Raw genomic sequence first — 12,173 nt, forward strand, 5'->3', positions numbered from 1 at the left:
CCTGGGGTTGGAATACAATAGGTTCTTCAGTCTTCACAGAACACTCTGTGTTGGAAGGGACCTTTTAGAGGTCATTGTGGGAATCCAATGAACTAGACCAGATTGCTCCAAGCCCCATCCAACCTGGCCTTGAACATTCCAGGGATGGGGCATCCACAGCTTCTCTGGGCAGCCTGTGCCAGTATTCTACCACCTTCATTATAAAATTTTCTTTCTTATATACAAGACAAATTGTTTATTATAACTTTTCCTTCATGTAGTTTTGTAGTTTATTTCTTTTTTTTCTTCTATTTCTTTTTATTATAGATGTAGATCTTGAGCTGCCTAAAGACTTAGCCCATTTTGCCTTCTCTGATAAGTTGATAACCCCTCTGACTAATCCTACTTTGAAACAAGGCACTTTCTTTGTTTCTGTTGAGAGTTAATTACCCAGGCTGTCACACAGCCCAAGGAAAGATGATATTTCATACAGTGGTGGAACAGAACTCTTTGGAGAACTGCCTAAGAAATGCTTCTCATAAATCTATCATGAGAAAATTTCTTTTACTTATCTTAACGTATTATGAATTGCTTTGAGTGGCAACCTAAGCAGATGGAACAGAATATCAGTGGGATATTTGGGAGTTTTATTTGGGGGAAAAAAGTGAGTCTGTTTTAGAAATATTTGTATATGTGTGTGGTGCATGGGTGTCGTCTCACCGAGGCGAGCATACAAAGCATACAAAGTTAAAATATCTCAAATATTCCAATATCACTGGAATGAATTCAGTCAGAAATAAGATACCAAATTCCAGTGGCTTTGGAGCTGCAAATGAAGAGGCACCACAGCAGACAGAGATGAGAGACAGCAAAGAAAACCAGAGCACAGGTATGGGCACAGGTCTGCAGCCCTGAGGAAGAGTTACAGCGTGAGTTCTGTGGGGAAATGATTGCAGCTGTCAGGCTGTGGGGTGGCTGCTGTAAAGAAACAGGGAGCAGCACCACCACAGGGAATCAGAGAGGAGAAATAGAGCAGCACTGAGCTGAAGGAGTTGTTGCTACTGCTGCTTTTTTAAGGCACTGTTTATAAAAGCAACATCAGTATTTCTTGTACCTCTAGAAGGAAGATAATTTCCAGTGGATGGATGCCTAAATAAGCCTGAAACCTTTCTTGATGCTGACTTCAGAGTGAAGAGCAGGAGGGAGGCAGCAAGTTGCTGCTGTGGGTTGATGCCCAGGCTGTAACACAGTTCTGGTTTGGAGTGAGCAGCAGGCTTGGGCATGGTTCAGCCAGTAAATCAGCTCTGAACCAGAATAATCTCCGTGCCTGAGGCTTGGTGTTTCATGGTTGTCTGGGGCTGTTGTCCAGGGGTTTTGGAAGCAGCTGCTTCTGGGTTGAGTTTTGTTGTTTGGGTGTTTTTTCTCCTCTGTGCTGCAGTGAATGTCAGCTGAGTAGATGGGGAAAACCCTTCCTAAAAGAGTCACAAAATGAGTTAATTTGGTATTCTGTAGGTGAGGAATCAAGAGGGAGTGTTCGCATGATGAAAACCAAACAGAAATACAGGGTGTAAAAATGAGAAGCATCAGAACAGTGGTAGGGATGAAGTTCACTTGTTTCCATAACCATCATTGCCAGAGCTGTCAGGGGGATGAAGCTGCCTCTAATAAAGGCTGATCTGAGCAGCCACTGGCTTTCATGATCTAACATGAAATCTCTTTTTTGTTTAAATTAAAGTAATACATACAGACATGACAAGCAGATAATAGGAACCGGGGGAGAATGAATGCAGCATGGTAAGCAAGAAGGTGCAGGAATTATTCCACACTGCCAACCCAGGACTGGTGCCACTAATTCCCTGGAGATCCCCAGGGTTTGGCCACCCTCCACTGTTCTGCACACCAAGAGCTCCATGGCCACTGCTGGGATCTGCAAAACCTCTCTTCTCTCCTGAGAGAGCTGTGGGGTTGTGCATTTTTGGAGGAACCTTTTGGGATTTAATTCACAAGGTGCTAGTCCTGCAGATGCCTGTGCTGTGATTTTAAGAGATGATGATCTTGTGAGGACTTTCATATCAAAACTGCTTAAGGTGAAAGTAAATCTTTAAAATGCCATTTTTGAAACCCAAAGTAAGCAAATTTTTGGAAAGAGGTATAAAGAGTACTTGTGAGATGTGAGAAGCAGGTTTCATCTGTTTCTCCCAAAAACAAATCTCACATTTCTCCAACTGGCAGGCAGATCCCTCCCACATCTGCTGGGAGCTGCCAAGAGAAGAGCTCTGTTGCCTCCACCATCCTGTGGCTCTTTTCTGGTGGGGAGAGAGCCTGTGTCTGTCTCCTGCCTGTGACAGCTCTGGAGATGGTCAGTGTAATGGAGAATGAGTGCACATCTGGACTGTACTCTAATTCTCCAGAATTTGTCATGGCCACAGTCTAATAAGGAAGGTAATTGCCACATATTGGTGACCACCAGCTTCACAAAAGGTACATTCCATTTTATCACTGCCTTCATTGCACTAAACCAAGTAGAAATTAATTTTAATCACTGCTGTTCTTCACAAATAATACCATAACCTCGAGCTGGATGGTGTCAGTCTGCCAAATGCCTTCTCCTCCAGAAGTTCTTGCTCTGTGTTGTTTGCACAGGTCACATCAGAGGAGGGAGTTGGTCGCTCACAGTGATTAAATCCTTTCTCCAATTTCTGGTTTAGGTTACATTGAAGAGCCTTGCACGGTCCCTTGCCCGTTTGATTGCCAGTTAAGCGACTGGTCCGGCTGGTCTCCTTGCAGCTCTTCCTGCGGGCCGGGGGTCAGAGTCAGATCCAGGTGGCTCAAGGAGAAGCCCTACAATGGAGGCCGTGCCTGCCCCAAGCTGGACCTCAAGAACCAGGTGAGTGATGCTCCCAGAGCCAGCAGGACCTGCTGTGCTTGGGGGGATCCACAGTCACTGTGCTGGTGAAGAACTGAGATAGGACTTATCTCTGGGACCACACCTTAGGTCACCTTTTGTAGGCAATCCTTGTCCTTGAGGACTGAAGGAGAGGTGCTCATGTATCAGCAGAATTTGACCTGAAACACTGCATTTTTATATGAGAAATTGTTATCTCCCAGAGCACAGGGATCAATGGATTAATAATCCCACCTGGGCAGCGTGTAGACATCAGAGAACTCAGATGTCATGGACATTTCAAAACTTTTTAATTCTTTCTGAGACTATGGTTGCTGTAGAAATGTTAGTTAAATAAAAATTGCTATTTTTAGCAATATTTCCCATCAACACAGCACGGGTTTCCTTGAACATTAATCTTTGTATATTCAATATTGAAGTATCCCATCAAAGGCAAATCTTTAAATTGCTACTCTTAAAGGAAGATCAGCGTCTATTTAAATGCTACTTTATGCTGTATGCATTTCTGCATAGTGATTTCCTACGTTTGCTGATTAATTCTCAGCATTAATTAACACTGATGAAGTACTGTTTAGTTTTGTCTGCCCTATATTTCAGATTCAGCCATGAAAATTAATTAATAGGACAGGAATAGTCATGCTGAAGGAACTTCATATATATGTTATGAATAATATGAATATGTATATGTATAAAATATGTGACATGTAGAAGTACTCATACAAAGATTAATTTGGTAGGTGCTAGAACTGGTGGATTCAGTTGTTTTTCTGCACAACCATTGCTGCAGCAGTCATGTCCTGGAATGCAGCACCACTTCCAGCTCCTCATTATAAACTTGACTCATTTTCCTCACAGTTAATTTTATTTTCCTGTGAGAAACTTGGTAAATACTCCTTGGATTTTTTTTTCCTTATTTTTCCTTATTTCTATTTGAAATTCATTGGAAGTAGGTTAACAGAAGCAGCAGGAACTGCAGAAATATAAAACTGCTATAAAGTGTATGTTGTCCATAGCTCAGTGCTTTTCTTAATAGATCAGACAGATCACCAGAGAGGCAAAGTGAAATCCCACAGTAAGTGATAAGGTAACAATAAGCTCCTTTGTAATGAAAAGATACTGGGGTTTGTTAGCCATAGACACAGCAGACTCCTTCCATTAATAGCAAACTTATTGCTATCATGTGTTGCCTATTCCCACACACATTAGAGTTGCCAGTTTCAAAAGCCTTTCAGAGGATATTAAAGGAAAGAAACTGTTCAAACTTGGAAGTTATGTCTTTGTACAGTTTATTGGTGCACAGTGCTATGGCTGTTATTAATATAAACGTGCTTGATGCTTTTTGCCTCTTTACCAGGAACACACCTTGTGATCCAAAACCCACTGAATTCATTAGAGGCTTTCTGTTGCAGGCTGTAGTAGAAATAATGTAGAATTGCATTCAGGTCTGTTTCTCTAGGTTTGTGGCTTCTTGGTTTTTGAGGTGCTTTTTTGGTTGGTTGGCTTTTGGAACTTTTGTTTCTTTCCTTGTGAGATTTTTAGGATAAAAGAGAAGCTATTTCTAACTGTGTTTGCCACACAAATGATTTATCTTTTTCTGATTCAGTTTTAAAGGATTGAGTCCAATTCTATATATTTCAGAGCTTGTAGGGCAAGAAGAAGTTGTTGTGCTAATAAGAACAGTGTGTATATATGTACACTTAGACATGCACGTGTTTTGCCTGTGATTCTCTTCATTGCCTTCCTGAATGCTTCTCAATACTTTGTGAGCTTCAGACAGAATTTTGCTCTGCACCCACTGGGCTTGGGCTTCCAGCCCAGATTTAACACACTGAGGTCTCTGGGCACGTTGCAGGATGCACAAGTTGCCTACCCAGATGGTAAAGTAAATTAGCTGGTGGCACTGCTGCTTAGCTAAGCTGGACATATATCATTAATCCACTGTCAGGCAGATTGTCTGCTGCTGTTCCCTCTGGTCTGGGCAGCTTTTAAATCCTAGAGCAAAGCTCTGCAAATTCATTATATATAAAAATGTGACATCCTAATTATTTTGTATAATCTGGATTAAATACCTGCAGTAAATACTGGCTTTTGTTTGGTATCAGATAGGGGAAAATTATATAGCAGTAAAGCAGTATAGCACCATTGTGCTGAGTTTTGCTTTTCAGTGGCTACTGTGTTATATTGTGATTTATGTATTTGATAAGATTTTAGATAACTTAGAAAAAATAATTAATTCCTCTAGGTGCTGGTTGATTTCACTTATGATCTCCATTTTATTTTCTTCAGTATCTTTAGTTATTTTGTTTTTGATTATTGCTTCTGAAGTTGGGTCTTGCTATTGCTTCATCAATTACTTTGGAGAGCTCTCAATTTTTCCTGTGTAATTAAATTAATTTTCCTTTATAATTAAATTCCTCAGTGAGTTTGTGTCTTTTTCTTAAGCCAGATAATCTTTTCACTCTCTTTTGGTCCAGGGTGCTGTCTAGGCTTTTTGTCAGACCCCTGTATATTCTTCAATGCTTTTCAGATATTTGACATAAGTCTAACTAGAGTGTTACTTGAAACACTATTCTAGCAATTGTTTCTTACCATTTTCCACCATGTCTGGGGCTCTGCCAATACAAATATTTAATAAAGCTACTGCTTTGGACAGAGGGGCAATTTGCATGATCAAAAAAATTTACTTAATGAATATAAGTAGTTATTTGATTCACATAAACTGTGTTGTAAAAGACTGTCCCCCAAGAGTTTGTTCAGTCACTGTAGTACAGCTTGCTTGTGTATTAAGGACAGACTATTTTAGCAGAAATTTGATTTTATGCATAAATAATGACATGTCCCATTACTGCATTATATTCCCTGGGGTTTGTGCTCCTTATTCCACAGAGAGTTTGGCCCTTGTGGATTATCTTGAAGCCATTCTTTTGGATGTGTTCATCTGCCTGTAGAGCCTCTCAAGCAGCCCACTCTTTTTGCAAGAGATGTGAGAAGTAAACTCAGGAGAATTAATTGAGGTTTTTTGTATTTATTCGTCTCATTGTAGGCAATGAACGAAGTTGAGCCCTTCAAGATTTTATTCCAGGCTATTTTCTAATAGAGGTACCAAACATTTGCATGGGCTGAATGCTCTTGGTGTTCTGATAAAATCACTCGATTTGATATAGTCCCTTCAGCCTTAAACTCTGTCTGTGATGCTGCCCTGTGAAATTAAAGGATAAATTACAATATTTGGGGGGAGAGATGACAGTATTTTCATGCAGCTCCATGCAATGTGCAGAATTACTTCTGCCTTGTACCTCTGAAAATGCTTAAAGAGCTGGCTAACTACATTTTGCTCCATCTCTTAAAGAAAATGGGCTTTGCATGTAGGGGCTGTGCAGCTCTTATCTGAGGATGTGATTGCTTCTGAGCAGCTGATTGGATTAGGGGGTCAGCTGGCAGATGTTCCTGCCTGTGCTGTGCATGTTAAAAGAGGTGTAGCATTTACATTTTTCTATCCCTGCTCTCCTTTGAATGCACTTACACAGCATGCAGTTGCTATTTAATATGTAGTTCTACATGATGAAAGGTTAAATATGAGTTAAGGGGGGTTTATTGCTTGAATATTCTTTTATAGGTTTTTAGGATTACTGTGAGAAAATGCATCTTATTTCAAGACTCACGAATTCCAAGGATTATTTTTTTATTGATTGCTCTCATACATATTCTTGTCAAGGTTTTCCCTCCTTCTGCTTCCCCCCTCCTCTCTCTTAGCCAATACTGCTAAAGGACAAATATCATAGCAAGTAGTTTATCCCCTCTATATATTCTGTATATATTTAAGCAAACATTTTTAAAGTATTGGGAGTATTTGTAGTGGCAGGCATAGCAGGAGAAAAATGTAGTGTATTTAGAATGTAAACTTACTGCTTTCATTAAAATGAATATTTTATTCTTAATGACATTTTCTGGTGTTCACTGTAGAATATGAGAAATACAGACACTTTGCACATTAGAACTGCAAGTACTTCTGCTGAAATTGCATAAAGGAGTTTAAGGAAAGGGAAAAGGAGGGTGGTGTTGTGCTTACAGACCAGATCTCTCAAAAACAGGTGTGGAGATGTGTGAATCTCTGGAATTTTTTCATAGAAAGTGGCTGCTTTAGGTCCACTTGCACTTCAGAGAAAACACTTATTTTCAGCATTTTCAAAACTTTTAGACTCTTGTATTAAAAGTTAAGTTTGAACCCAGCATCTTTCATGCTGTCACTGATTTAGCTCCCATCTAGTCCCTGGCTGGTGAGTTCCATGTATAACCCTTCTTCCAGCATTAGAGTTGGTCTTCAAGAATATAATTATTTATATACTAATTATAAATAGCTCCTACTCAAATCACTTCTTTTGTAATACGGATTTCTAATTTTCAGAAAAGTCACTGAACTTTTTGAGGCACTCAGAGTCTCTTCCTCATATGTATTGCAGGTGCCAGTGGTTCATTTCTGAGCCTAGTCCTGCATCAGTCCATCAGCTGTGTCAGATCCCTTCCTGTGCCATGCTGGAAATCACCTGTCTTACATTTTTCTATCCCATTTGCTTCAAGTGCAACTTAACTTCTGGGAAAAAAAGACCTATCCTTAATCTCCATTTTATCTTCAGAAGGTCTGATTTCCTCCCACTCTGCCTTAAAGGGAGGAATTACAGCATAAAACACATCTGTCCTCTGATTGTAGTGCAGTTTTACAGTACCATAAAAATGACGAGTTTTTTTTGCTTGCTGCATTAATGTGGGAGAATTTTAAGTGTCAAAAAGTAGCAAGAACCTCCTGTTTCCCTTTACACCTTCCTTGCTGTGACTGGAAGTTGTGGTACTAAACTGCAATTTAGTTTGTTCAATGAGCAGAAGTAGCAGCCAAATGTGTGCAGCCTGAGCAGTGTCACCTGCCTGAGGTGAGTCCCCCATGTGGGTGGGTATTGCTTCACTTCCTTGGGAAATCAAACCACTTCCCATGTACAGGATAATAACCCTGTAGTGTCTGCTCTAATTCCCAGCATGTATTAATTTTATATTCAACTTCAGTAGCTATCCACACTTGATTTTCATTCCTCCTGCAGGTTTTCTGTAGAGTAAAGAGTCATATAAACATATTTTCACAATTGCCACTCATAAAGAGCTTTAGCTTCAGGAACAGAGCTGTTTAACAACTCCCTCAGAAGTATTTTTCACTTGGCTTTTTTTTTTTTTTTTTTTACTGGATAGCTTCTTTAAGCTTCTCTTTAATAAAAAAAGCAACTTGATATATGGTGTAATGCTGCTTTCTGTAATTGTGAGAGAACATTTGCACTTTGTGGAGTTAAATATGTTACAATGTCAATCTGCTTCGTGGCATTACTTTCAAATCCAGAAAAATTAGAAACCTTTTGCTACTTAATTAAACTACATTTTTTCTGCCTACTACAGCCCCTACCAAGTTTTTAATGAAACATACACCAAAGCATGCACTTTTGGTTTAAATGAAATTTATATTTTTGCATCTCTGGAATTAGTAATGTATCTATAATAGAGCTGTTGTTGAAAAGTAGAATTTATTGTTTAATATGATAGATTGTTTCAAAGTATAGGAAAAAACAGGAATTATACCCAAAGTCCTCTGTCCTGTTTTTTCAGAGGAGATGGAATTAAATGGAGAATCAGCCAGAGAAAGCTGGGTGGCCCAGTGAAGAAAGTATTAGCATTTCACCTAAGGACCTGAAGTTCAATTGGTTTGGGCAATGCTGGTTTTTTGAGGAAAGGAGTGTGGTTTCTGCTGAATCTCTCGTGGACAATATGTCATGTTGGAGGAGCTGCAAACAGCGAGTGCCATAAATCAGCGTGACAGCATCTAACACTGAGACTGAACCTGCTCCTGCTTGTCTTTGTCTTAGGAGCAGGAGAACAAGAAGGATTGATGCTTTGGTTATTCCTTGGCAGCAGTTTTAATCTTGGTTTGGTTTTTTATTGGTTTTTTTTTCCCCTTTCTCCTTCTTTTAGGAAGTTTTTTTGTTTCTTTTCTACAAAGTTTTGTGATTTGTTCTGTTTTAAGTTTGTAGTTGTTAAGGAAGGGGAGATGCTGCATAACAGTTAAAGTGAGGACCTAGCTTCTGTTCTAATTGGAACAAACCCAATAATATTCAGAACAAAAAATGTTGGTATATTTTCACCCTTTCATATGGTGGAAGATGTGAGAAACAGTTATTTGTCATCTTGCATTTTATCACAAGTGATTTACTCATCAGAGAGAGTCAATTACACAGAAGTATCCCTTCTTTTGCTTTTGGGAAGTTAAAGATTTTGACATGTTTTTCTTTTTTTTGCTGCCCTTTGTAACTCTTTTCAAAAATTGATTTCCAAAATATGATCTTCTTGATTGCAAAAAACAGTTGAATTACACAAATGTGGAAATTTCTTTTGAAATGGATTCTATGCCAAGTCATGAAGTTCATTACAATAATTTATAGTTCTAAGAACCTGCCACATAAAAACTTCAAAACTTTTTGAAGTGTGAATGCAACAAGATGTTGGCAAGATGTCAGACAGGAGTGTGTGGGGCAGGAGGCAGCCTGGATCTGTCCAGTGCAGGGAGCTGCTGTGTAGATCTGAATCACAGTGCAGAGCATCCAGCATCCACAAAGGTTGGGCTGAGTTGGTAAATGAGGTGTTGGTGTTTGCCTGATGTAGCATCTATTACCATCAGAAACCTGTGTGAATCTGCTGGTTGCTAATGAAGATTTTGGTCACTCCTTTCATTTTGTTATTGGACAGCAATGTCTTCAGAAGGAGTGAATTTTGTTATAGATATATAGCAGATTCTGTGTGTGCCCAGTTTAAAGCTGACCCCATTCCAGTGGATGGCTTTATTCCTAGGAGGAACAGGAGTTTGTTAAACGTGCTCTGACTCACCTGCGTGCTGTGAATATACCCTGAGCATTCAGAGCAGAAAATTTCTACTTTTCTGACTCTCCTTTATGAATAAGAAAGAATAATTGGAAATGAAGTTACTGCTCAGAGAGGGAGAAGGGACATGAAGATGTATGCTGTGTGAATTCATCTGTCAGAGCTCCAGAGCAGCCAGGAACTCTCAGGTGCTTCTTGCATGATGGTCATTAAAATAACCCTGGTCTTGTCTCTTCTAAAGTATTTAATATTGCTCTGTTGTTCTGTCTAGAGCAGTTCTCATTGATTAATACTTAACAAGTGTTAATATTTTTTCTGCTGCAGACATTTCTTGTGGCCGTTGCTCAGAAATTATAACCAAATCGTTTGTTGGCTTTGCTTTGTTTTATACTCTGTAGCTGATTGATAGATTCAGAAATGGACTTCATTTTCTTTTCATGTTCTTTAATTGGTTTCTTCCTCCAAGACAGCAGAATAAAAGTGCAGGTGACCTTCTGTCCTCCTCTTGATGTCCCCCCACATGACTGGAAGGATTGTGCTGGTTTTGCCGTCAGCTAAATGTGTGCACTTGAACTGCAAGCTGAATACATGAATTTTGCATCTTCCTTAAGTGACAGCATCAAGATCATCAGCATTACCAGATTGCTGGCTGGAATATAAACCACTCAGAGATTTCAGATTTCAAGGCCCAATTACAGCTCTCTGAGTGGTTGTCAGATTCAGCTCTTGTGTCAGGGAGGGATTTTTGCAAGGGCTCTTTAGCCAAAGTTGAAGTGCTCTGTCACATTCAGGTAGGTTTGGGGAGAGAAAGGAAAAAGTTTAAGCCATCTCCCCTGTAAAGCAGTCTGGGGCTCTCTCTGCCTCCTGGAGTTTTAGCAGGGCTACCAGGACAAGAGTTGTAAATATGAATTTGCACGAATTCACCTAATGCTTCCTCATCTATAAATCATGACACGTTTTTGAGTTATAAATAAGTGTGTTGCAGGCTATAGCCACCACTAGAAAAACCAAAGGTGAGCAGATTTTTATGTATGAATGAAATGCCAAAGGATAGATTCTTCTTCTCCAGTAAGATGTATATTCTGTCCATTCTAATTTTATTTACTGCTTCTCACTGGAGGATTGCATAAATCAGCAGTCCTGTGCAGTTTGTTGTGATTTATTGCTTAATTAAAAGTTATGAGGGCTTTTAATCCATCTATAATTTATATTATTTTTGAGTCAGCTGTTTCCCATATTGTAACTTAACCAGGAAATTTGCATCCTGTTATGAAGGGAGCATTTTGTGAGCCCTTGGATTCACTAATAGATGTGGTCCATGGTGATGCCAGATTTACTTTGGAGTTCAGACTCAGAGCCAAAGATAATTAAATATTAGTGCACTTAATAAAGTTTCTCCATCAGCAATTACAGTTTGATGTCAAATATAGTCTACATGTTTTTTAGAGTTACAGATTAATTTTAAAAGGAATATAACTTGTGTGATTTCACAATGAACAGATGTTAGCTACAGATTAATAATTTAAAAAGCAGGCTTAAAATGGTTATGTAGATTTTAATGGAGGATTAATTTGGTTCTAGTGCTGGACCACATGCTGTTGGCAAAACAGTAGAATATCCAGTTTTAGTGTTGTCTTTTAGTTTGGTCATTGGGGGATTTTTTGGTTTTGTTGTGTTAGTAGGTTGCTGCTGTGTTTTTTCCATAATTAAAGTTATGACCAGCATACAATTTAAAAACAGACTTCTTTTTTTTTCTCTGTATGAATTACTATAGAAGAATAAATATACTGTATAAAATTCAATTTTTGTAGTGATAGGAGGGGTAGCTGGCTTGAGAGAGAGCACTCATTTGCTTTGAGCTTCAGTAGGTTTGTCTCCCTCTTTCTCAAATATCTTTATTATTTGAAAAGACACGCTAGTTTCACTAGCAAGCTTTGTACAGTCCTGGCATGATAGTTTCAGGTGAAAGGTTTTGAGGTCAGTTTGGATTTCATGGCATGGGTTTGGTTCCCTTTAGCTGTGAGTCAGCTGCCCTCTGTTGGATAGTTCAGCTTGGCTGTGGTTTCATTTGTGATCGTGTGGCTTCTGCTGGGATGGATGGAAGAGCCTTTCCCGAGTCCCTGCAGCATTCCCTGCAGCTGCCAGTGCTGTTTGACACCAGTGGGGTCCTTCCAGGAACCCCCTCTCCTCTGTGTGAGGTGTAACCAAACACCCAGCTGCTCTTAACCTTACTTTTAATTTTTTCCTACATAACTTCATAGGTAATTACTGTTGTCGCTGAATGGGTTTCATTTTTTCTTAAACAAAAATTTGCTCTTCAATTTATTTGTTTTTTAAATCCTCTTCTCTGAAATAATATTTTAGAGTCATTAATAAAAGC

General features: G+C 39.2%; 1 protein-coding gene across 6 annotated transcripts in view; it reads left to right on the forward strand.

Annotated features, from left to right (window-relative positions):
* THSD7B (thrombospondin type 1 domain containing 7B) overlaps nt 1–12,173 on the forward strand; it is a 484,878-nt gene that overhangs the window by 407,280 nt on the left and 65,425 nt on the right. For all 6 annotated transcript variants that reach the window (XR_013774988.1, XM_079311745.1, XM_079311747.1 and 3 more), the window contains one exon: nt 2,688–2,866. Coding sequence is in view for 5 of the 6 variants with exons in the window: in XM_079311745.1 (XP_079167871.1) it covers nt 2,688–2,866 (179 nt within the window). In the remaining variant the exon portion in view is untranslated. The remainder of the gene's footprint in view (nt 1–2,687; nt 2,867–12,173) is intronic.

Source organism: Erithacus rubecula, assembly GCF_903797595.1.
Source record: "Erithacus rubecula genome assembly, chromosome: 8".
Lineage (NCBI taxonomy): Eukaryota > Metazoa > Chordata > Aves > Passeriformes > Muscicapidae > Erithacus > Erithacus rubecula.